Here is a 27,263-nt window from a genome sequence, read left to right on the forward strand (position 1 = left end):
CCAATGGGGAAATAAAGTATACCAATGTGTTCCTACTACTAAGAAATATGACAAATTAAAAGTAAATTAAATCAAGTAAAAAACAACACCAAAACTCCCTTTTCAAAGTAATTTATTAACCTCTGAATTAATCAGTAGAACTTGACTGTGGTGGCCAAAGGATTATTGAAGATGTATAACATGTAAAACATACTAAAGGAGTTCAAAGACTGTGAATCAAAGTTTAAATGTCAAGCTTCAAATATTTTGTTTGTGTTGACAATACGATGCTTTTAAAGAATTGTAGATGTATGGTGGTGATGCAGCAGCACGGTTAGTTCATTCCAGAATGCTTTGACAAACTTAAATTCCAAGTGCATGTCAATTACACTGGTCCATCAGAAGGTAGCTTGGAGTCGGAAAGGCAGAATGTGGGATATCAAGCACAACAAAATGGCAGATCATAGTCTGAAAAGAGAGAGACAGACATCATCAGATACTTGAATATTTTAGGGCCAGTTTCCTTGGCCCTGATGAGCTTATTCCTTGACCAAAAAGTAGAATCTGCACTGAAAGTGCTTTTTAGTTCAGGACTAGGTTTAATCTTGGTCTGGGAAACTGGCAAATACTGTGTATATCATAAATGCTCAGGTAATCGTATTAATATACTGTAGGCTAACTATTTACTTCAAGGTGAATGGTGATTTAGCAGGTAAAGTATACATTACCTTGAGATTCGGAGAGTTCTGCAGTCTGCAATCAGCCAAGTTTACATTGGCTTCGTTCTTACACACAGTCTCTCCCACTTTGACAGTCATGGTGTGCTTCACCCGAGCAGGAGGGTAAATCTAAAAGTCAACAGAAATATTTACGTAAGGTGAATACTTTAATCTACATTTGTACTTTAAATATTCTCATTCAAGTCTAGTGCCAAATCCGAGGACTTAATTACAATTTTAGTTCATTTAGTGATTTAGTATTTTTTCAGTTCAGTTAGTTCTGAAGAATTTGAAACTATTATAAAACAAATAAGATTTTATTGCAAGTGGTGTGCAAGTGTGTAGTCTACAGACCTGTGGTGTGGCAGATAGAATGTTGACGACCTTGTACGCAAAAGCATATTTGTTCATGCGATTATGGAAGTCAATGGCAAAGTTGGCTGCCTCTGTGACACCAGAGCCGTAGGCGTACTGTCCGGACTTGTCCCCCAACACACAAGAGATCACGGTGAGTGCCGCAAGAATTGTGCACAAAGCAGTCATCTCTGTACCATTCAAGTCTGTGGAAGAAAGAGAGCATATCTTTGACACACTTTGCCTTTAGAGATTTGTTCTATTTTTCATTCTTTAAAAACAGGCCAAGTAAGTGTATATGAGGCATCAGGACTAGCTACCCTTTCAGGTTTTGAAACAGCACGTATTGAACAATGGAGCAGGTTGAGAACAGGTTTATCTTCAATATAGGAGAATCGTCTGAGAGAGAGTTCAACATATTTTATGATAAAACGACATTGTAAAAATGTGCGCAGTACGTTGAGCACTTAGAAATCAACAAAATACTCAGCCCGGATAAGACATCCCTGAATTATGAGACACATGATTGCATGTGGTTAGGTTGTTGGATATAATGCCAGTCAAAACCAGACCTAGGCATTATACAAACAAGCTGGCATTTAGAAACTGGCATGAAATATCCAATATTTGCTGTGTAAAATATTTTCTGTGTCAAATAATAACATTGTTTAAAATGTCTTAACAGAAACCATATGCTACTGTACTACCATATGCTACTGTACATCTAAACAGGAAAAACATGCTCACCTGCAAGCTGCCTGAATGCTGAGTCATCTTCTTGCAGCTATTCTACTTTACCCTGGTGAGAATATGCCGTCCCCCTCTTTGCTCAAGCGAATCATAGCATCAGTGACTCTCTTCCACTTTCACATCTATTGTGTTCAGCTGGCCCTGAATTCCAATGATTAATCATTTCCACAGAGGTGATTCACCGCTACTGCTGCAGCAGACTGCAACTTGTTTCTGTCTGCTTCCCTTGACCAGTTTGCATCGAGAGAGAAAGCAGAACAACACATTTCTTGCTGGATGATGCCTCATGAGTCTTTTATTTACTGTATAACCCAATGCAATTACTTTCTGTCCTCAGGGTTAGGTTTCACAAAACCAGGAAGTGACCTTTGAGAGTATACAGCTGAGCTCAGTGGAAGCCACTCCTACTCCTCAGAACAAACAGTTGTACCTTATACTGACACTCCGCTGCTCAGACTGTTAGTTTGTGTATCAACATGGCAGAGGCCATAGACTTGATCCGTTTTTCAATCTGGATCTACTGGGGTGGCAGGTTAGAGCTCAAGAGCGTTGGGCCAGTAACCAAAAGGTTGCTGGATCGAATCCCGAGCTGACAAGGTAAAAATCTGTCGTTCTGACCCTGAACAAGGCAGTTAACCCATTGGTCCCCAGTAGGTCATCATTGTAAATAAGAATTTGTTCTTAACTGACTTGCCTAGCTAAATAAAGGTTAAATTAAACAATACAAAAATACTGAAGGATCCAGTAACCATTCCCTGTGGATACAGCTTACTTGAAGGGTCGGTCCACTTAGATAATTGAAGTAGAAATGCTGCACCAATATGTAACTTTTAAAAGCCCACATGGAAAACTCAGAAAATCTGCATTTTAACATGTCCCTCCTCATGTTTTTCCAACTTATAGTAAGATTTTAATCCACTTAAACTAAAAATGTTGGCAATTTATTTTCACCATCATTGTAAAGCCCTAGTTCCTTTGCTTTTACAAAGTTTTCTGAAGATTTGATGGTTGAGTAAGCTTGGGAGGAGGTCCTGAGTGAGTGTGTGCATGTGTGTTTGTGTGAGAGAGTGAGTGTGTGTGTGTAGATAAGAAGATAACTAGAATATTACAAGATGTTTGTGAACAAAAGTCTCAGTGATGTTATGTCACTAAGAATAAGTTTCACCGATTCTTTGTCTCCACTAGGACCGCCTTTATGGGATGGCAAAGTTGGGAATGGACCCCCCACATAGAATTTGTCAAATTATTATTTATTTTTTTCTCACAGACAGCTACAGCTAGCTTCATTGAGTTTGAGTTTATTTTATTTTTACAGGGACAGTGCACAGTAATCAACGTTTTAGTAAATGTGCCGGTTTTAGCCAGCCGGCTAATTTTTCAACCACAGTCCCTGGGCAGGTTATTAAAAACAATTACACGTTTTGGTAGTGGCGCAATTGTTACGCTCGTTGATGGAATGAGTGGACCAAGGTGCAGCGTGGTAGGCGTACATCTTAATTTATTAAATGAACACCAGAAAACCAACAGATACAAATGAAACGTAAAGTTCTGGGCTGCTCACAGGCAGCTACACAAAAACAAGATCCCACAAACTAAGGTGGGAAAAAGGCTGCCTAAGTATTATCCCCAATCAGAGACAACGATAGACAGCTGCCTCTGATTGGGAACCATACCAGGCCAAACAAAGAAGTAGGAAAACTAGATTACCCACCTTAGTCACACCCTGACCTAACCAACATAGAGAATTAACAGGATCTCTTAGGTCAGGGCGTGACAGCAATGATTAATTATAGCTAGTTGGCTAAGCTTTGATCAGCATGGGTATCCGAAAATAGCTGGGCACTGCCAAGAGCAAAAAAACTGGAGGACCACCATGTCGAGACCGATGCTGAGCTCACCTAGCAGCCTGCTAGCCCGACCACAGAGGTCGAGGAGCCTAGCAGCCAATGCAATACCCACCCTTCCCCCCGTGCTGCCTGCTGACCAACAAGATCAAGAAGAGCCATGGCCTAGCACCAGCAGCACGAGAGTATGATCACAACAAGCACCTGCAACTCTGTTACCCCAGCCACTAGCACCTCACTACCTTGGTGATGAGTTTACTCGATACTTTATCAATGTGTGTAGCTCCCAGTACAATTTCTTTAGGAAACCCACGATGGCTGCACAGTACACTGGGAAAAATTTGAAATTACTTCTTGATCAGAGATAGACTGGCCACCTGGCCACGGTGTCAGTCATTTTGAAATCAAGTGACAATATCACAGAGATGCTGGGTGAAATCAAATCTACTTGTGCATATGGCACAGATGTGAGACTTGAGGCCACAGGCTTATTGAAAGCAGTGACAGAGACACATTTTTTTAAGTTGACTCACAAAATCCTGGGGCTCCTCGACCTTCCTAACAAGTTACTGCAGTATGAAGCTATTGATCTGCACACTGGTGTCAAACATATACGTACTGCGGACGAATGCGCTGAAAAATCCTTGGGAGGCACGCCAGGAAGCACAAGCACACCAGCTCCAAGCAAACGACAGAGCCTCACGAGTAAAACTCTGCAAGAGTATGTAGTTGAAAGAACACTGGGTCAGCCTGTTGATAGAGAAGAGAGGGAGTGTAAATGACTGTTCTTGAGCACTTTAGATGCCGTGCTGGGGGAAATGGCATCACGATTTAGCGAAGGAAATAGTCAACTGGTGGGAAGCTCTTATGTGCCATGGATTCTGAGAGCCCAAACTGTTTGGATGTGAACATGGTCAAGCCACTGTTGGATGTAACCTAAACTGAACCAGTGGAAGAGGAGTTTATTGTGGCTTGCACATTCTTGTAAAGTGAAATTGCAACCACAGCCAGCAACAAAACAAATGTACCATGCTCAGTGTTCTTCAGAGATATTGCGGGCCTTTGTCAGTAATGCAGACTGCGTTGTTGGTACTGCAACATGGATTAACATATGGGGGCATTTACAGCAATGTGTAAAAATACCTTCATCATAAAGAACGTATTCAGTGAACAGACGCAGCTTGTTCAGCTGGCATTCGAGAGGGAACTGACAACAACATTTTGCCAGGAAGGAGAATGGAATCAGAAACTTCTCATGATGTTCAGCAACATATCATCGAGGAAGCTGCAACTCTTCTAAATGGTACGTTACAACCTTTATGGCCCTGGCCACCATGCCAGAAATTAATAAATCATTGGTTTTCCCTCATGGAAGCCTGATTGTTTGGCATATTTTTGTATATAATGTATAGTTACTTTAGGCCTTTGCTTTTTACTTCAATGCATGTTAGATTCATCTGTGATTTTTAATGTCATTGTTTGCTTTTGCAGCTCTAATTGCTGTTGATAGATAAACTATTCTTAACCTAACAGCATACGATGACATTCTAGACGATTCTGTGCTATCAACTTTGTGGCAAGAGTTTGAGGAAGGCCCTTTCCTGTTTCAGCATGACAATGCCCCAGTGCACAAAGCGAGGTCCATACAGAAATGGTTTGTTGAGACTGGCCTGCACAACTTGACTGGCCTGCACAGAGCCCTGACCAAAACCCCATCAAACACATTTGGGATGAATTGGAATGGCGACTGTGAGCCAGGCCTAATCGCCCAACATCAGTGCCTTCATCAATGTTACAAAACCTAGTGGAAAACCTTCCCAGAAGAGTGGAGGTGGTTATATCAGCAAATGGGGGACCAACTCCATATTAATGCCATGTAATGAGATGTTCGACGAGCAGGTGTCCACATACTTTTGGTCATGTTGTGTACTTCAACTTCGGTTGAAGGATATACAATCCCGCTGGAAGTCCCGCCTTCCACAGGTGATAAGCGTGAGGCTCGGATTCATTCCTTCAATTATTCCGCTATTCACCTTGGTGTGAAAAGGAACTATTCACGCCACTAAAACAAATAATTGGAAAACAAGTGTTTCACATTGCGCCAACCTAAACTTTCCCGTAGTGGTAGTGTGCTCACCCCCTGGACGTTGTGTGCTGAATTTTGTACTTGTTCTCATAATCCTTCTAATCACAAACACTTAGTTATTCTTCAATTTGCTGGTGCAATGAGTAAGATGGCTAAGAAAACGACCAAGATGATGACGGTCAAGCTGGGTTCGGGGTGGAGATCAACCCCAAGTCATGCGGTTATAGTACTTTTCTGAAAGATGTGTGCATTGTCACGTACTGCGTACAAACTCCCTGGAAGGACGTGTAGAATTCTTAAGGAAGCTTGGAATTACTGATGGAGACTTTCCTTTCCAGGATGCCGGTACCTCGGCTGGGCCGAAGAGCAGGAAGCGGAGATGTATGCGGTGGCTGCCCACGCCCAACCCTGCTCTTGTGCATTCTGTCACCGATTATGGTAGGCTACAGGAAAGAGAGAGAGCGGTACCCCCCCGCCGCCTGTGTCTGCCACGGTCAAGCACAGCTCGACTCTATTCCCAGACTTGGGAATAGGGCCCCACCTCAGTGATCTGTTCCTATGTGGATTTTTGAAACCGGGCTAACAAAACAAGCACTGTGTAGAGTGCTAGCCAGGTTGGCTACTCAACGAGGCGAGTTAGCTATTACTAGCTATTACTATTCCTTCCTCCCCACAATGTAGTTGCTGAGGTAGCTCTCTTGATTAGTCTACGTAGCATTGTCTACGTAGCATTGTCATTGTCAAGTCGCTTGGTTATTCTAAATGGGGCCGTGCAGCGGTCAAAGAGGCTAGCTAACCTAGCTTAGACTAAAATACCTTCTGGCTAACGTTGGCTAGCATGCCTGACTTGCGGCTAGTGAAACTTATTAGCTTTCCCCCCGGCGTTATGGCATCCCCATTCCTATTTTCAATTCCTGGAGTTGGAGGGAGTGGAGGAAGCAGGATTTGCGGGCACCCCCTGTGCCTGTAAAGGGACTGGGCTTCATGCATGCTATACACTCTCATGGAAGCATATACACTCCCAGGGTGAGAGTAAAAACTTGGGTCTCTGTCCACAAGGGAAAGCCCCTCCCCGATAGGTGGCTCATTACTGGGATTCATTACTGACTTCCTGCCTGTAGCTCACTAGTCCCTATAAGATGTCTAGTGATACAGGTTATGGGCTCTATAGACGTATTAGTTGTTGGTAGCAGAGTCAAGGGAACGAGCAGGGTTGGACTCGACCACGCTATTATCCCACAGTCTCTGTGTTTCATATTACATTTACATTTAAGTCATTTAGCAGACGCTCTTATCCAGAGCGACTTACAAATTGGTGCGTTCACCTTAAGACATCCAGTGGAACAGCCACTTTACAATAGTGCATCTAAATATTTTAAGGGGGGGGTGAGAAGGATTACTTTATCCTATCCTAGGTATTCCTGAAAGAGGTGGGGTTTCAGGTGTCTCCGGAAGGTGGTGATTGACTCCGCTGTCCTGGCGTCGTGAGGGAGTTTGTTCCACCATTGGGGGGCCAGAGCAGCGAACAGTTTTGACTGGGCTGCGCAGGAACTGTACTTCCTCAGTGGTAGGGAGGCGAGCAGGCCAGAGGTGGATGAACGCAGTGCCCTTGTTTGGGTGTAGGGCCTGATCAGAGCCTGGAGGTACTGAGGTGCCGTTCCCCTCACAGCTCCGTAGGCAAGCACCATGGTCTTGTAGCGGATGCAGGCTTTAGCAACTGGAAGCCAGTGGAGAGAGCGGAGGAGCGGGGTGACGTGAGAGAACTTGGGAAGGTTGAACACCAGACGGGCTGCGGCGTTCTGGATGAGTTGTAGGGGTTTAATGGCACAGGCAGGGAGCCCAGCCAACAGCGAGTTGCAGTAATCCAGACGGGAGATGACAAGTGCCTGGATTAGGACCTGCGCTGCTTCCTGTGTGAGGCAGGGTCGTACTCTGCGGATCTACACATCATATGAGCCCCGAAATGAGCTGTCTGTTTCCAGCTCAACGCATTTCATTCCTGGGAATTAGATTCAATCACAAATCACCCCTGTCTGTTACCACAGAAGGGGTCAGTTTTTCCAGAGTTGTGTGTCCCATTCTCAGCTAGGTTACAAGGCGCCAGTACCTATGATTGGTTGGTAGGGTAACCTCCACAATAAAGATTTTTAAAGCATGTGGTACTGTACAGGGTGGCAGATGGTTACCGGTACGCATCTTACAGCCTTAAACGAGTGAGGCTTGTTGTGACAACAGTATCCAAAAGTGGCACTGCCAATCAGGGTACGTCACTGATTGCTGTAGCCCCGTGTACCCAGAGTGGGCAGGATTGTAGGCCATTTTAACCCTTTCAAACGAGTTCCACAGTGTTCACGGTTGTCAAAAGTGTTGTGTCTCCCACATGTGAGTTCGATGAAAAGTGTTTCCTTCTTCACATTCAGACACACAATTGTCAAGAGTGGTGGAAGTGGACAAAGAATCTCTCCCAATACACAAGGTGGTGTCCTGCCCCTTCAGATGGCACTTCACGGGAGTTTTGCCGCCTGCTTCGACCAATGGCATGCATGCAGTGTCACCCTGGATCATGCAATCAGTGAACTCAGGGTGCAGGCTACCATTTCTTGTGCATCCCCCATGCTTCTGCAGCATCTGTTTTCTGCCCCTCCCAAAATATAGAATTTGTAGATAATAGGCCCTCTTTCTGGGACTCACACACAAACAGAACCAAGCCTGGCCTGTTGAGGAGTGACAGACTCCATCCTAGCTGGAGGGGTGCTCTCATATCTATGAACAAAGACAGGGCTCGAACTCTCCTAGTTCCACAATGAGATAGGGTGCAGGACAGGCAGCAGGCTGTTAGCCAACCTGCAAGCTTAGTGGAGTCTGCCACTAGCACAGTCAGTGTAGTCAGCTCAGCTATCCCCATTGAGACTGTGTCTGTGCCTCGGTCTAGGTTGGGCAAAACTGAACATGGCGGTGTTTGCCTTAGCAATCTCACTGGAATAAAGACCTCCTCCATTCCTGCCATTGTTGAAATAGTTTGTGATATCTCACATCTAAAAATAGGGCTACTTAATGTTAGATCCCTCACTTCCAAGGCAGTTACAGTCAATGAACTAATCACTGATCATAATCTTGATTTGATTGGCCTGACTGAAACATGGCTTAAGCCTGATGAATTTACTGTGTTAAATGAGGCCTCACCTCCTGGTTATACTAGTGACCATATCCCCCGCGCATCCCGCACAGGCGGAGGTGTTGCTAACATTGACGATAGCAAATTTCAATTGACAATTTAGCTCTTTTGAGCTTCTAGTCATGAAATCTATGCAGCCTACTCAATCCCTTTTTATAGCTACTGTTGACAGGCCTCCAGGGCCTGTAAGAGTTCCTCACTGAGTTCCCTGAATTCCTATCGGACCTTGTAGTCATGGCAGATAATATTCACATGGAAAAGTCCATAGACACACTCCAAAAGGCTTTCGGAGCCTTCATAGACTCAGTGGGTTTTGTCCAACATATCTCCGGACCTACTCACTACCACATTCATACTCTGGACCTAGTTTTGTCCTGTGGAATAAAGGTTGTAGATTTGAATGTTTTCCCTCATAATCCTGGAGTATCGGACAACCATTTTATTACTTTTGCAATCACAACAAATCATCTGGTCAGACCCCAACCGAGGATCATCAAAAGCCGTGCTATAAATTCTCCCTTGGGTTGTGCCGTGGGGGTGATCTTTGTGGGCGATACTCGGCCTCATCTCAGGATGGTAAGTTGGTGGTTGGAGATATCCCTCTAGTGGTGTGGGGGCTGTGTCAAAGTTGGTGGGGTTATATCCTGCCTGTTTGGCCCTGTCTGGGGGTATCGTCGGTCGGGGCCACAGTGTCTCCCGACCCCCCGTCTCAGCCTGCAGTATTTATGCTCCAATAGTTTGTGTCGGGGAGGCTAGGGTTAGTCTGTTATATCTGGAGTATTTCTCCTGTCTTATACGGTGTCCTGTGTGAATTTAAGTATGCTCTCTCTAATTCTCTCTCTTTTTCTCAGATGACCTGAGCCCCAGGAACATGCATGCCTAAGGACTACCTGGCCTGATGACTCCTTGCTGTCCCCAGTCCACCTGGTCGTGCTGCTGCTCCAGTTTCAACTGTTCTGCCTGCGGCTATGGAACCCTCACCTGTTCACCGGACATGCCATCTGTCCCAGACCTGCTGTTTTCAACTCTCTAGAGACAGCAGGAGCGGTAGAGATACTCTGAATGATCGGCTATGAAAAGCCAACTGACATTTACTCCTGAGGTGCTTACCTGTTGCACCCTCTACAACTACTGTGATTATTATTATTTGACCCTGTTGGTCATCTATGAACATTTGAACATCTTGGCCATGTTCTGTTATAATCTCCACCCGGCACAGCCAGAAGAGGATTGGCCACCCCTCATAGCCTGGTTCCTCTCTATGTTTCATCCTAGGTTCCGTCCTTTCTAGGGAGTTTTTCCTAGCCCCCAAGCTTCTACACTTGCATTTCTTGCTGTTTGGGGATTTAGGCTGGGTTTCTGTAGAGCATTTATAATTCACTTATAATTCACTGTATCACAATTCCGGGTGTCAGAAGTTGACTGTGCCTTGAGAATTTTCATTTACAATTTACAAATGCCTGAAGGTACCACGTTCATCTGTACAAACAATAGTACGCAAGTATAAACACCATGGGACCACGCAGCCGTCATTCCACTCAGGAAGGAGACGTCTTCTGTCTCCTAGAGAAGAACGTACTTCGGTGCGAAAAGTGCAAATCAATCCCAGAACAACAGCAAAGGACCTTGTGAAGATGCTGGAGGAAACAGGTACAAAAGTATCTATATCCACAGTAAAACGAGGCCTACATCGACATAAGCTGAAAGGCCGCTCAGCAAGGAAGAAGCCACTGCTCCAAAACCGCCATAATAAAGCCAGACTACGGTTTGTAACTGCACATGGGACAAAGATCGCACTTTTTGGAGAAATGTCCCCTGGTCTGATTTAACAAAAATAGAACTGTTTGGCCATAATGACCATCGTTATGTTTGGAGGAAAAAGGGGTAGGCTTGCAAGCCGAAGAACACCATCCCAACTGTGAAGCACGGGGGTGGCAGCATCATGTTGAAGGGGTGCTTTGCTGCAGGAGGGACTGGCGCACTTCACAAAATAGATGGCATCATGAGGAAGACAAACAGCCACTCTAGGTGATCCTGGGTAAAGATTGCCGCTTCCCACCTTTGGAAGATCTGTTTTTCAGAAAAAGGTTACAGCCAGAAAGGTTAACACTCTTTCTTAACCATGTCTCAGTAATGACCAACACATCTGGAATAGAGCTGCAAACCCACAATTTCAATTGATCCATTTTAGGTAATACACTTCTAGTGTTAATGTGCAGAATATCCAGGATTTTACGAGAGCAGAAATCAGTAAAGCTGATATCAGAGCACAAGTCAGAATTGGGGCTAGCAACAGTAGATGGGCCAGGTTGTACATGCACATTTCCAAATATCATCAACAGTAATATAATCAAGGCATGGCAGAAGACAGGGAGAGCTCTGCAGTGCTGATTTATAACATTTGAATGTGCATTAGATGGCAACAAGATCATATTGTACAGAAATGTCATCAGGTAACATGAATCCAAAGCCGGTGAGAGGGGGTTAGTCTGTGTAACCAATTGAGAGTCAGAGTCGAGTGTGGGAACAAACATAGTCTGTCCCCCGGTTGGGTAAACAAGAAAGTTCATAGACAACAAAGCATGCAGGAGTCATGAGGCAAATAGCAAAATGCACAAGAAAAAATATATAATGACTTGGGGCTAGCCATTTTAAGTTCAGAGTCACTCGCCCCAACAGTGCCTGTGTGCTGGAGGCGAGCGAAAGCTCGGGAGAGAGGGGGGAGTGTGGTGGGGGTACCTGTACCAGACAGGGGGAGACAAGCCAGGGCAGACGGTGAACAGATCGCCAGGTGGAATCCAAGCAGCAGTGCAGCAGGCTACAGGAGTAGGTGTCACACCCACTTGGGAGAAGCTTTTATTTCTGGTGCCAGATTTCTTGTAAACAATGCCAGTGGATGATCTCTGAACAGGGGGAGAAGGCTTCAAAGGCCTCTGGATTTGGGTGGATAGCCTGTGAGGCTCCTGCCATTTGTTGGGCTCAAAGGATTCAACACCTCAGTGCTAATTGAAGTTGTATCCGGTCTGTTTCAGTTCCAGGTTGGATGGTGTCCTGAACCCTCCGCGGCTTGTTTGCCAGAGCACCCTCTGTATAGCTTGGAAAAAGGCAATTTTGGTAGTAGTAATTATTGGGTGTACCTTTGCATGGGGTGGTGTAAGTTTCCTTTAACAATCATTCTTCCAGATAGATGACACAGACACAGGAACCTTGGTATAAAATCTTTAGTAATAAAATGCAATTGCAGACAGAGATTCACATACAGAATAGCTCAGTAGTCAATAGTAAAGATCTGTTTGTCGAAACAGAAGACAATACTCTTTATACAACCTACCGTCAATCATACCTTAACATTGTTGCATTGGATTGGATGAGATACAAAGTATCTAAGATGAGAAAAACATGTCTAGACTTTCTCGGCCTTGAGCCTGTGTGACTATCAGAAGGTGCAGGCAGTTCTCAGCCTGGGAACTAAAGCAGTACACTCCATTTACCCAGTACTTTTCCATCATTGCTCATTGCAAGCATACAAAGGTTATCGCATATATACAGTAATCATGGCATTGGTGTAGCCCCACACCTGACCCTCAGGGTAACCCGCAACATAATCCTTCCAGTTAATTATGTCCAAAATGAGTTTGTAGGTTTGGGGTTTTGATCGCGACTAAAGGTTATTCTGTGGAGGGAAGCATCCTGTATATGTCCTGGCCGAAAAATCCAAGTTTATCTAACTCCAAATCTATGTTTTTTTTATTTTTAATTACATTTTGAAAAATACAAGAGCTCACATGCAGCTGTGTCTCTCTCTCCCCCTTTATGATGCGGCCTTCGCCTCGAAAGTCATGGCTATGTCCTACAGCTCTTTAGCTTTTGAACTATATCTTTAGCTTTTGAATGACTGTTACACTCCGGAATTATCAGGTCATTCATAAAAGACACGATGCTTGGGTCAAGGCCAGGAACACAGGTTTAGGCACGGACTGGTAAGCTTTTAAGAAACTGAGGAAACACTGTGTAAGACAAATCAGAAAGGCTAACTCTGATTATTATGTAACCGCTCTTTCTGATTGTAATGGGAGCCCGGCTAAATTCTGGAAAACTGTCATATCCCTGAATGGTTCTTCCTCCCAACTGCCATAAATTCATTCAGACATGGGACTCCTTACAGACAAAAATACCATCATTGATTTCTTTACTGTATCACCATTTTATTTCAGCGGGCTCTCTCTTTGAAATAACCTCTAAGCCTATTCACAATGATATTGGGCTGGATGCTGATAGGGGAAGCTTGCTGAATGATCAGAGAAATTAGAGTAACAGCCTTTATTTTAGGCTATTTACAGAAAAGGTCCAGGATGCATTGCTAGCAACAGACAACAAGAATGCCACAGACCAATTGGATCCCGGTCTGCTTAAGTGTGCAGCGCCCATCATTGTTGGCTCAATAACCCACATTTTTATACAACATTGTTATCAGGAAATATTCCAACATTTTGGAAATCAGCTCGTGCTGCCACTCCATAGGGGCGGGGATAGTAGTTATCTGAATCATTATCGCCCCATTTCAAGGCTTCCTTGTCTAGCTAAGATTCTTGAATCCTTGGTAAAATGTACAACTTTTGTATTTTTTTTATCTAACAAATGTATTTTGAAGGTAAACCAGTCTGGGTTTAGGCCTGGCCATAGCATCATTACGTCAACCACATCATGTGTTTATGATCTTGTCAGTGCTTTTGTTTGTGGACCTGTCGAAAGCTTTCAATACTGTTGTTAATGCTATTTTATTGAACGGAGAAGCTGCCTCTACTCTTAAACCCTTTGGTGCCGTTTTTCATAGCGCCCTTCGTTTTTAATCACAGGAGACAGTTGTATTACTCATCACTGTATTCTTTACCGAAAGGTTGGCTGGACCTCTTTGAAATCACATAGATCACATCATTACGCTCTTTTTCCCCCCACAAACTTGACATCACTTTCAAGATAAAAAAAATAAAATTGGTTGGTTAACTCTGGAGACTTCTTTGGTGTTCAGAGAGGTAGATCAGCCTTTCATTTCCTTGCTCCTTACGTGTGGAATTATCTACAATATACTTTAGAATTGGAGGAATTGGTGTCTATGGCATTTCAGACGGTCGTTAGGGGACCTTTTTCTTGAAAAATGTGTCCGTTTATGATTTACTTATGCTTTTCGTTTATTGTTGTGTATAATAACATGTATTCTATTGTGTATATGAATGTGTAGTTTGTGTTTATTGTATTTCGATGTGTAAAGTGGTGCTATACAGGTCTCATCTGGAAAAGAGACCTTGGTCTCAGCATTGACTCCCTGTCAAAATAAAGATTAAATAAATATAAAACAACGGTTGTTGTGTAAGGCTACATTTTAGATACTTTTTTACACATTTGAACAGCAGTAGGACCAATCTACCTTGTTTTATTAGGGCTCTAAAGCAATACTAGTTGTGCCGCCCCCCCATGGATTTAAAATTCCCTTTCGGGCATGTAATCCTGGATCTGATCGGGCCTGATCTCCACTCAACAATGGCAAGCATCAACCCATATCACTAGAGTTGAATAATGCCTGAGGCCATTTATTGATAAAAACTATTAAAAGCAACGCTGAAAAAAACAGACGACTACAACTTTTAAACAACACTAACCGAACATAGCAGCTGTAAAATAAATGCCTGAGCGGGGTCGGAGAAACAGAAAATCAGATTTTCGGGCTTCGCCTACTCTGTTTTTCACCTGAAAACCGGATGTTTCCGGTTTCCTCGACCCCGCTGAGAGTGAAACAATCCCGCCACTCGACAGATTATTTCACTTATAATTCACTGTATCACAATTCCAGTGGGTCAGAAGTTTACATACACTAGGTTGACTGTGCCTTTAAACAGCTTGGAAAATTCCAGAAAATGTTGTCATGGCTTTAGAAGCTTCTGATAGGCTAATTGACATCATTTGAGTCAATTGGAGGTGTACCTGTGGATGTATTTCAAGGCATACCTTCAAACTCAGTGCCTCTTTGCTTGACATCATGGGAAAATAAAATAAATCAGGCCAGAGCTCAGAATTCTTTTTTTAGACCTTCACAAGTCTGATTCATCCTTGGGAGAAATTTCCAAACGGCTGAGGGTATCACGTTCATCTGTACAAATAATAGCACGCAAGTATAAACACCATGGGACCACGCAGCCATCATACCGCTCAGGAAGTAGACGCGTTCTGTCTCCTAGAGATGAATGCACTTTGGTGCGAAAAGTGCAAATCAATCCCAGAACAACCGCAAAGGACCTTGTGAAGATGCTGGAGGAAACAGGTACAAAAGTATCTATATCCACAGTAAAACATTTACATTTAAGTCATTTAGCAGACGCTCTTATCCAGAGCGACTTACAAATTGGTGCGTTCACCTTAAGACATCCAGTGGAACAGCCACTTTACAATAGTGCATCTAAATCTTTTAAGGGGGGGGTGAGAAGGATTACTTTATCCTATCCTAGGTATTCCTGAAAGAGGTGGGGTTTCAGGTGTCTCCGGAAGGTGGTGATTGACTCCGCTGTCCTGGCGTCGTGAGGGAGTTTGTTCCACCATTGGGGGGCCAGAGCAGCGAACAGTTTTGACTGGGCTGCGCGGGAACTGTACTTCCTCAGTGGTAGGGAGGCGAGCAGGCCAGAGGTGGATGAACGCAGTGCCCTTGTTTGGGTGTAGGGCCTGATCAGAGCCTGGAGGTACTGAGGTGCCGTTCCCCTCACAGCTCCGTAGGCAAGCACCATGGTCTTGTAGCGGATGCGAGCTTCAACTGGAAGCCAGTGGAGAGAGCGGAGGAGCGGGGTGACGTGAGAGAACTTGGGAAGGTTGAACACCAGATGGGCTGCGGCGTTCTGGATGAGTTGTAGGGGTAAAACGTGTCCTATATTGACATAACCTGAAATGCCGCTCAGCAAGGAAGAAGCCACTGCTCCAAAACCGCCATAAAAAAGCCAGACTATGGTTTGCAACTGCACATTGAGACAAAGATCGTATTTTTGGAGAAAAGTCCTCTCGTCTGATGAAACAACAACAGAACTGTTTGGCCATAATGACCATCGTTATGTTTGGAGGGAAAAGGGAGAGGCTTGCAAGCCGAAGAACACATTCCCAACCGTGAAGCACGGGGGAGGCAGCATCATGTTGTGGGGGTGCTTTGCTGCAGGAGGGACTGGCCCACTTCACAAAATAGATAGCATCATGAGGCAGGAAAATTATGTGGATATTTTGAAGCAACATCTCAAGACATCAGTCAGGAAGTTGAAGCTTGGTCGCAAATGGGTCTTCCAAATGGACAATGACCCTAAGCATACTTTAAGGACAACAAAGTCAAGGTATTGGAGTGACCATCTCAAAGCCCTGACCTCAATCCCATAGAGAATGTGTGGGCAGAACTGAAAAAGCGTGTGCGAGCAAGGAGGCCTACAAACCTGACTCAGTTACACCAGCACTGTCAGGAGGAATTGGCCAAAATTCACCCAAATTATTGTGGGAAGCTTGTGGAAGGTTACCCGAAATGTTTGACCCAGGTTAAACAATTTAAAGGCAATGTTACCAAATACTAATTGAGTGTATGTAAACTTCTGACCCACTGGGAATGTGATGAAATAAATAAAAGCTGAAATAAAATCACTCTATTATTATTATTCTGACATTTCACATTCTTAAAATAAAGTGGTGATCCTAACTGACCTAAAACAGGGAATTTTTAGGATTAAATGTCAGGAATTGTGAAATACTGAGTTTAAATGTATTTGGCTAAGGTATATGTAAACTTCCGACTTCAACTGTACATATACAGTTTATTACCCAATGTTCAATATATTGTATCTCTTAAAGGCTGACAAGTTTTGAGAGGGCTGGCACCTTGTTAACCCTGCATTAGATCACACCGATGAAGATCAATGATGCACTTTAAGAAAGCTTAAGGTAGCAAAACTCCCACCAGTCACAGCAAGGCACGGCTTCTCTCCTATGTGTGTCCGCTGGTCTACCATCAACTTGCTTGAGCTAACAAAAGTGGGAAGGTTACCCACAAGTGTTGCGTTTTCTCTTGTGTTCAGCCAGGCTTCTTGACTGGGTGAATCTCTTCCCACATTGATCACAACAATAAGGCTTTTCTCCAGTGTGCGTTCGCTGATGTGATTTCAGCTGCTGAGATTGAGCAAATCCCTTCCCGCAGTCAGAGCAGTGGTAAGGCTTCTCTCCTGTGTGTGTTCTCTTGTGCTTAACCAGGGTTCCTGACTGAGTGAATCTCTTCCCACAATGATCACAACCATAAGGCTTCTCTCCGGTGTGTATTCGTTGGTGAACTATTAAATCTTTAGAAGAAGTACAGCTCATCCCACAGTCTAAGCAGTGGTAAGGCTTTTCTCCAGTGTGTATTCGCTTATGTTTTACCAGGGTTCCTGACTGAGTGAAACTCTTCCCACAGTCAGAACAGTGATATGGCTTCTCTCCCGTGTGTGTTCTCTGGTGTATGGTCAGGGTTTTTGAGAAAGTAAAGCACATCCCACAGTCAGAGCAGTAGTAAGGCTTCTCTCCTGTGTGTGTTCGCTGGTGCCTGTTAAGGTTGCTTGCCTGAGTAAAACTCATCCCACAGTCAGAGCAGTTGTAAGGCCTCTCTCCGGTGTGTGTTCTTTGGTGTAATTTTAAATGCGCCAACCTAACAAAACACTTCCCACATTCAGAGCAATGGAAAGGCCTCTCTCCAGTGTGGGTTTGCTTGTGTTTAGCCAGGGATCCTGAATGAACAAATCTCTTCCCACATTCATCACAGCCATAAGGCTTCTCTCCTGTATGTATTCTCTGATGTGCTGCCAAGTGGCTTGAGTTAGTAAAGCTCATCCCGCAGTCTGAGCAGTGGTAAGGCTTCTCCCCTGTGTGTATTCTCTTGTGTATAACCTGATGTGCTGACTGAGTGAATGTCTTTCCACATTGATCACAGATAAAAGGTTTCTCTGCTCTGTGTATTCTCTGGTGTACCATCAATCCATCTAATCTAGCAAAACTCTTCCCACAGTCAGAGCAGCTGTAAGGTTTATCTCCTGTGTGTTTTCGCTGGTGATTTTTTAATTCCCCAGAAGTAGTAAAATTCATTCCACAATCTGAGCAGTGGTGAAGCTTCTGCCCTGAGTGTCTCTGCTGATGTGATTTCAGGTTGCTTGGCTGATTAAAACTCTTCCCACATATGGAGCAGTGGTAAGGTTTCTCTCCAGTGTGTATTCGCTGATGGTTTATCAGGGAGTTGAATGTAGTAAAACTCTTCCCACATTGATCACATCTGTAAGACTTCTTTCCTGTGTGTGCCAGTTGGTGTCTTTTCAAATTACCTGACAGCGCAAACTTCATCCCACAGTCAGAGCAGTGGTAAGGTTTTGCACCTGTGTGTACTCTCTGGTGCAATTGTAATGACTGTGAAGTTGAAAAGCTCTTTCCACACTGAGAGCAGTGGTAAAGCTTTTTTCCTGTGTGTATACTCTTATGCCTTTTCAGGTCCACTAAACAAGGAAAACTATTTCCACAGTGGGAGCATTGATGTGGTCTAGCTGATTTGGGCTTCTCTGCTTCTGGTTCCTCTGAAGGACTCTTCCCACTCTCAGAGCGAGAGTCTGGTCTCTCTCCTGCCAAAGACAAACAGAGTTCAGTTAAACAGCGAGACCTGAATGAAACCTCCACATGATAGATCCGTCTTCCAATTAGGTTCAAGCCAAATCAGATCCCTCAATAACCTGTCGTTTCAGAACATTTAGGTTCATTTTTTAAATGTTTTACTTGGTGGCCATCAACACCATTGAGATTTCAAAAACAAATGATGTAGAGCTTCAAATCTAATCGTTCTCTAATGAAATGTCATGTATTTAGGCTGAACAGAAATGGATATTGATAACTACAATATTTAAATCAATGGCATAAGACGCATTTGATCCATTGTTAATATTTTGTTGGTAGCCCTCTTTGGTGGTATAGGCTAAACATCTTATTTTTATGTTTTTATTTCAACTTTATTTAACTAGGCAAGTAAGTTAAGAACAAATTCTTATTTACAATGACGGCCTACAAAAAGGCCTCCTGCAAGGATGGGGGCTGGGATTAAAAACAAAACGAAATGAAATAAAAATATAGGGCAAAACACGCATCATGACAAGAGAGACAACACTACATAAAGAGAGACCTAAGACAACAACATAGCATGGCAGCAACACATGACAACACAGCATGGTAGCAACACAACAACAACATGGTAGCGTTGTGTCTTTCGTATCATTATATGTGAAGACTTACTTTATCAAATCAATTCAATGTGATTATCATTACCTAATTAAACTAATCATGTACTTTTTATTAACGAGGAAGTCGGGGCACAATGGAAAATGTTAAGATTACAAATCTATAATTTTCCGAATATAACTTTTCAGATATTATAATATCTGATCAATTAGTCTTCTATTAATTCATTATTATTATTACCTTCGTCAGTCTCATCTAATCATAAATTGTTGGTTATCTGCACGAACCCAGCGTCTGCTATGAATCACTCATACACCAATTGGCTCAATTAATTATTTACCAACTAACTAAATAATCACAGAAATACATAAACAAATAGCAAAGATATTGGTTACTAACAATGATAGGAAAGAGACCCTAGTGGGCTAAACCGATATGAGTGCTTGGTGGACAAGAAGAAAGGGGTGGGAATGACAAAGAACGGGAAAGACAAATGGATTCTTTACACACAGTCTATAATTATATACATTGAAATGCTAATCCTCATTCAAGAATAATTGCATGTATATATTTACAGTTGAAGTCGGAAGTTTACATACACCTTAGCCAAATACATTTAAAAACTCAGTATTTCACAAATCCTGACATTTAATCCTAGTAGAAATTCTCTGTCCTTAGGTCAGTTAGGATCACCACTTGATTTTAAGAATGTGAAATGTCAGAATAATAATAGAGAGAATGATTTATTTCAGCTTTTATTTCTTTCATCACATTTCCAGTGGGTCAGAAGTTTACATACACTCAATTCGTATTTGGTAGCATTGCCTTTAAATTGTTTAACTTGGGTCAAACGTTTCAGGTAGCCTTCCACAAGCTTCCCACAATAATGTGGGTGAATTTCGTCCCATTCCTCCTGACAGAGCTGGTGTAACTGAGTCAGGTTTGTAGGCCTCCTTGCTCGCACACGCCTTTTCAGTTCTGCCCACACATTTTCTATAGGATTGAAGTTAGGGCTTTGTGATGCCCACTCCAATACCTTGACTTTGTTGTCCTTAAGCCATTTTGCCACAACTTTGGAAGTATGCTTAGGGTCATTGTCCATTTGGAAGAACCATTTTCGACCAAGCTTTAACTTCCTGACTGATGTCTTGAGATGTTGCTTCAATATATCCACATAATTTTCCTCCCCTCATGATGACATCTATTTTGTGAAGTGCACCAGTCCCTCCTGCAGCAAAGCACCCCCACAACATGATGCTGCCACCTCCGTGCTTCACGGTTGGGATGGTGTTCTTCGGCTTGCAAGCCTCCCCCTTTTCCCTCCAAACATAACAATGGTCATTATGGCCAAACAGTTCTATTTTTGTTTCATCAGACCAGAGAACATTTCTCCAAAAAGTACAATGTTTGTCCCCATGTGCAGTTGCAAACCGTAGTCTGGCTTTATTATGGCGGTTTTGGAGCAGTGGCTTCTTCCTTGCTGAGCGGCCTTTCAGGTTGTCTCGATATAGGACTTGTTTTTACAGTGGATATAGATACTTGTGAAGATGCTGGAGGAAACAGGTATACAAGGTCCTTTGCTGTTGTTCTGGGATTGATTTGCACTTTCGCACCAAAGTACGTTCATCTCTAGGAGACAGAACGCGTCTCCTTCCTGAGGGGTATGACAGCTGCTTTGTCCCATGGTGTTTATACTTGCATACTATTGTTTGTACATATAAACGTGGTACATTCAGGCATTTGGAAATTTCTCACTAGGATGAACCAGACTTGTGGAGGACTACAAATACTATCTGAGGTCTTGGTTGATTTCTTTTGATTTTCCCATGATGTCAGGCAAAGAGGCACTGAGTTTGAAGGTAGACCTTGAAATACATCCACAGGTACACCTCCAATTAACTCAAATTATATCAATTAGCCTATCAGAAGCTTCTAAAGCCATGACATCATTTTCTGGAATTATCCAAGCTGTTTAATGGCACAGTCAACTTAGTGTATGTAAACTTCTGACCCACTGGAATTGTGATACAGTGAATTATAAGTGAAATAATCTGTCCGTAAACAATTGTTGGAAAAATTACTTGTGTCATGCACGAGGTAGATATCCTGACCGACTTGCCAAAACTATAGTTTGTTAATTAACAAGAAATTTGTGGAGTGGTTGAAAAACGAGTTTTAATGACTCCAACCTAAGTGTAGGTAAACTTCCGACTTCAACTGTACACCATTGTTGTCTTCTCTGTTGGAATCCGGTCAGTCTGCTGGAGAGTTCAGAGTCTCTCTGGTTGCGTTTCCCTGAAGATCAAATTATTTTTGTGGTTAGAATAAATACTTCAGAGTACCATTCAGAAATGTCCTCATAGAATAGATGTTTCGGCGGTTGTCTGTATTCTCGTCCTCGGTTTACATCATTTATAGTTGCAGACTAGTAATTTGTTTCTAAGATTTGCTCTTATTCTGTAGGGATCGATAGTCTCAGAGTTTAACCATTTCCAGCCGTGTAGCCAATGCTCCACGTGGATTCGTCTTGTCCTTTGGTAGAGTTGTAGTGTCAACCGGCATGTTTTGGTCTCAGAAATTCAACCATTTGCAACCTCAGCTCATGCTGGGGTTTGCTTCGTCTTAAGTGAATTTCATCAGGAGTGGGTTTTATATGTAACGGTAGAAAAGGGCAGTCCATGACGCCAAATGTGATGTCTGTGCTCACGGGGGTGTGGCCACTGACAAGTTCATCTTTATATGAAACTCCATACTCTCATTTAGACAGTTAATATCACATTACATATTTTCACAAATAGTTTCATGCTTAATCACATACTTTTCACAATATTTAGATATAAACCTGACAGCTGGGAAATGTACACTTCCAGAGATAATGTTATGTGTGTTTCCTGTACTTCATGAGATCACCAAATGAAACACACTCGTCACAACTGTCCCTTAAGTGTCCACGGACTATTCCCACATTCTCATGAACAGATTTTTTTTTTAATTCTCTCATTTTGTGGATTTAGGCGTCTCCAAGTGAAGTCCATCGTTCTCGCTCTGTGCTCTCAATTTCTGCATGAGGGGGGGGAATTTATGACCGGAGATAACAGAACCTGGATGTAAGAGAGAGAGTGAGGGGGAGGGGGGATGTTCTACACCCAGAAAGGGCCACGTCATGACAGTAGCAACTAGAGGTTGACCGATTATGATTTTTCAACGCTGATATCGATTATTGGAGGGCCAAAAAAATCGATACCGATTAATCGGACAATTTTTTTATTTTATTTATTCGTAATAATGACAATTACAATAATACTGAATGAACACTTATTTCAACTTAATATAATACATCAATAAAATCAATTTAGCCTCAAATAAATAATGAAACGTGTTCAATTTGGTTTAAATAATGCAAAAGTGTTGGAGAAGAAAGTAAAAGTACAATATGTGCTATGTAAGAAAGCTAACGTTTAAGTTCCTTGCTCAGAATATGAGAACATATGAAAGCTGGTGGTTCCTTTTAACATGAGTCTTCAATATTCCCAGGTAAGAAGTTTTACGTTGTAGTTATTATAGGACTATTTCCCTCTATACCATTTGTATTTCATTAACCTTTGACTATTGGATGTTCTTATAGGCACTTTAGTATTGCCAGTGTAACAGTATAGCTTCCATCCCTCTCCTCGCTCCTCCCTGGGCTTGAACCAGGAACACAACGACAACAGCCACCCTCGAAGCAGCGTTACCCATGCAGAGCAAGGGGAACAACCACTCCAAGGCTCAGAGCAAGTGACGTTTGAAACGCTATTAGCGCACGCTAACTAGCTAGCCATTTCACTTCGGTTACACCAGCCTCATCTCGGGAGTTGATAGGCTTGAAGTCATAAACAGTGCAATGCTTGACGCACAACGAAGAGCTGTTGGCAAAAGCCCAAAAGTGCTGTTTGAATGAATGTTTACGCGCCTGCTTCTGCCTACCACCGCTCAGTCAGATACTTAGATACTTGTATGCTCAGTCAGATTATATACAACGCAGGACATGCTAGATAATATCATCAACCGTGTGTAGTTAACTAGTGATTATGATTGACTGATTGATTGTTTTTTATAAAGATAAGTTTAACTAGCTAGCAACTTACCTTGGCTTACTGCATTCGCGTAACAGGCAGTCTCCTTGTGGAGTGCAACGAGAGAGAGGCAGGTCGTTACTGCGTTGGACTAGTTAACTGTAAGGTTGCAAGATTGAAATCCCCCGAGCTGACAAGGTGAAAATCTGTCGTTCAAACATTGTTGGGCACAGACAACAGCACAAAGGGCAGGAAGGTAGAGACAACAATACATCACGCAAAGCTGCCACAACTGTCAGTAAGTTTGAGTGTTTGTTGCAGCACGTTCCAGTCGCAAGCTGCAGCGAACTAAAAAGACAAGCGACAAAGGGATGCGTGTGCTTTGGGGACTTTTAACAGAATGTGACTGGCAGAACGGGTGTTGTATGTGGAGGATGAGGGCTGAAGTAGATATCTCAGATAGGGGGGAGTGAGGCCTAAGAGGGTTTAATAAATAAGCATCAACCAGTGGGTCTTGCGACGGGTATACAGAGATGACCAGTTCACAGAAGCGTATAGAGTACAGTGATATATCCTATAAGAAGCATTGGTGGCAAACCTGATGGCCGAATGGTAAAGAACATCTAGCCGCTCGAGAGCACCCTAACCTGCCGATCTATAAATTATGTCTCCGTAATCTAGCATGGGTAGGATGGTCATCTGAATCAGGGTTAGTTTGGCAGCTGGGGTGATTACGATAGTGGAAACCAAGCCTGCAGGTTTTCTAGCCTGCAGCTTTGATATGTGCTGAGAGAAGGACAGTGTACCATCAGCCATACTCCCAAGTACTTGTATGAGGTGACTACCTCAAGCTCTAAACCTTCAGTGGTAGTGGCATTCTTCTTACCAAACCCCATTACCTTTGTTTTGGAGGTATTCAGAACAAGGGCAGAGAAAGCTTGTTGGACACTAAGAAAGCTTTGTTGTAGAGCATTTAACACAAAATCCGGGGGTGGCCAGTTGAGTATAAGGCTGTATCATCTGTATATAAATGGATGAGAGCGGTTCCTACTGCCTGAGCTATGTTGTTGATGTAAATTAAGAAGAGCGTGGGGCCTAGGATCGAGCCTTGGGGTACACCCTTGTGACAGGCAGTGGCTGAGTCAGCAGATGTTCTGGCTTTATACACTTTTTGAGAGAGGTCATTAGCATACCAGAGACACCAATACTCCTTAGCCAGCCCACAAGAATGGAATGGTCTACCGTATCAAAAGCTTTGGCCAAGTCAATAAAAATAGCAGCACAACATTGCTTAGAATCAAGGGCAATGGTGACATCATTGAGGACCGTTAAGATTGCAGTGACACATCCATAACCTGAGCGGAAACCAGATTGCATACCAGCGAGAATACTACAGACATCAAGAAAGCCAGTCAGTTGATTATTGACAAGTTTTTCCAACACGTTTGATAAACAGGGCAAAATAGAAATAGGCCTATAACAGTTAGGATCAGCTTGGTCTCCCGCTTTATATAAAGGACTAACCATGGCTGCCTTGCAAGCAATGTGAACCTCCCCAGAGAGGAGAGACAGGTTAAAAAGGTCAGAGATAGGCTTGGTGATTATAGTGGCAGCAACCTTAAAGAAGAAAGTTGAATCTGACCCAGATGTTTTTTTAGGGTCAAGTTTAAGGAGCCCCTTTTGCACCTCGGACTCAGTAACCGTCTCCAGGGAGAAACGTTGAAGCGGGGCAGGGAAAAAAAAGGGAGGAGCATCGGGGCTTGTCGCACTAGAAGGGGTGGGAGATTAAGAAATGTTGGACGTGCAAGGAGGCATGGCTGAGTCAAATAGGAATCCTAACTTAATGAAGTTGTGATTAAAGAGCTCAGCCATGTGCTTCTTGTCAGTAACAACCACATCAACTTTCAGGGACATGGGCAGCTGTGAGGAGGGTTTATTCTCCAGGTCTAACTGTTTTCCAGAATTTCTTGGGGTTAAACCCAGAAAGAGAACTGCTCCTTAAAGTAACTCACTTTGGCCTTCCAGATAGCCTGAGTGCACTTATTTCTCATTTGTCTTAACGAGAGCCAGTCAGCCTGAGTTTCCGTTTGCCGAGTCTTTTGCCAAATGCAATTCTTGAGGTGGAGTAACTCGGCAAGATTACGGTCGAACAAGGGGCTGATCCTGTTTTTAATTCTCATTTTCTTTATGAGGACGTGTTTGTTAACAAGATCACTGAAGATATCAAAAAAGAAGGTCCAAGCTTCTTCGACAGAGGGGATCAGGCTGATTCTATACTAATTTACAGAGGCCAGGTAATGAAGGAAGGCTTGCTCTCTAAAGTTTTTTAGCAAGAGTGTATGACAAATCAGGACAGGACGTTTCCCTAAGCAGCCATTACGAACACAGGCTGTAAAACAGTGATCACTAAGGTCATTACAGAAACACCAGACGGGTACCTATGATTATTTGTGAGGATAACATCGAGGAGAGTAGCCTTTTCTGGGTGTTTGGAGTCATACCTTGTAGGATTGGTAATAATCTGAGAAAGATTTAGGGAGTCCCATTGCTTTAGGACTTTGTCAGGTGGTTTAAGCATGTCCCAGTTTAGGTCACCTAGCAGGACAAATTCAGACTTAGTTTAAGGGGCCAGAAGAGAGATTAGAGCAGGTAGGGTACAGGCCGGTGCTGATGGAGGACGATAACATCCACAACAGTCAACAATGAGCTATTTGAAAGTTTAATGCTTAAAACCTGCAAATCAAATTGTTTGGGGACAGACTTGGTGGAGACAAGTGAGCACTCTAGGTGATCCTGGTTAAAGATTGCCATTTCCTACCTTTGGATGATCTGTCTTGCAGAAAAAGGTTATAGCCAGAAAGGTTAACATCAGTTTTCAAAACACTCTTTCTTAACCACATCTCAGTAATGACCAACACGTCTGGTTTGGAGCTGTGAACCCACACTTCCAATTGATACATTTTAGGTAATAAGCTTCTAGTGTTAATGTGCAGAAAACCCAGGCTTTCACGAGAGCAGAAATCAGTGAAACAGATATCAGAGCACAAGTCAGAATTGGGATAGCAACAGTAGATGGGCCAGGGTGTACATGCACAGTAATACAATCAAGGCATGGCAGAGGACAGGGAGAGCTCTGCAGTGTTGATTTATGGCATTTGAATGTGCATTAAAATAATATTATACAGCAATTTCATCAGATAACATGAATCCAAAGCTGGCAAGTGGTGATTAAGATAGGATGGGAGGCTAAAAGTCTGTGTAACCAATTGAGAGTCCCGAGTGTGGGAACAAACAGTCTGTCCCACGGTAGGGTAAACAAGAAAGTGCATTGTCAACAAAGTACGTGGAGTCATGAGGCAAATAGCAAAATGCACACGTGTGGATTTAACAATTCCTACAGTACTGAACAACATATTCAAGTGTATAACTTCAGTGAGATGCCACTTTAAAAATCACACATCAGTTTAAGACTGTACTCACTGGTGTTAAGATTTCCAGTCTCGTCTTTGTCACCCTCCTCCTCTTCTTTCAATGAGACAGTCATCTCACCCACATCCTCTTTCACGCCAACCACTGCATCCTCCTCATTATCTTCCTCCTCTTTCACTCTGAAAGCGTCTTCCTCTTCTTTCATTGTAAATTCTTCAAAAAAAGTGTTTACTGTGGCAGCCTCCTCTTCCTTCTCCTTTTTCAAGAGAGCGTCTGTCTCTGTCCAGTAGACATCCTCTTCTTTAGCAGGAGGGAAGTAGCTCGGTGAGCTCATGTTCGGGGATGTTAGCTAACTATCTAGCTATCATTAGCAACTAGGCTAGTGCTAATCTAGTTTGAAGATAACCTATAGGTGTTTGCCAGCTTGCTGATTAATATGAACATATGAAATCATGAGGTAATTACTAGATATGATAAAAGTGTATTTAAAACACACCACGACTAGTATACCAAAATGGTCTAAAAAGCTTAAATGTTTCGGCAATGTCGGATAGATATGGGATCTGTTGTTGTATTCGAAACAGCCAAAAGAACAGTGCAGTCCACTACAAGACA

At 43.1% G+C, this 27,263-nt stretch overlaps 1 protein-coding gene across 2 annotated transcripts; it reads right to left on the minus strand.

Moving 5' to 3' along the window:
• Nucleotides 1–95: 95 nt before the first annotated feature.
• Nucleotides 96–27,263, minus strand: LOC115142683 (gastrula zinc finger protein XlCGF57.1-like). Of its 2 annotated transcripts, XM_065001604.1 has the most exons (4): nucleotides 26,700–27,217; nucleotides 1,053–1,258; nucleotides 708–827; nucleotides 96–447 (listed from the first exon to the last, which is right to left on the minus strand). In XM_065001604.1, exons 1-4 carry the CDS (start codon nucleotides 26,980–26,982, stop codon nucleotides 361–363), a joined length of 696 nt encoding a protein of 231 aa, XP_064857676.1. In that variant the 5' UTR covers nucleotides 26,983–27,217; the 3' UTR covers nucleotides 96–360. The 2 variants fall into 2 exon arrangements, with proteins under 2 accessions (XP_064857676.1, XP_029538189.2); XM_029682329.2 differs by lacking the exons at nucleotides 96–447; nucleotides 708–827; nucleotides 1,053–1,258 and adding an exon at nucleotides 15,688–18,557 and having other exon boundaries at nucleotides 26,700–27,263.

The sequence above is a fragment of the Oncorhynchus nerka genome, linkage group LG15 (assembly GCF_034236695.1).
Source record: "Oncorhynchus nerka isolate Pitt River linkage group LG15, Oner_Uvic_2.0, whole genome shotgun sequence".
In the NCBI taxonomy this organism is placed as follows: domain Eukaryota; kingdom Metazoa; phylum Chordata; class Actinopteri; order Salmoniformes; family Salmonidae; genus Oncorhynchus; species Oncorhynchus nerka.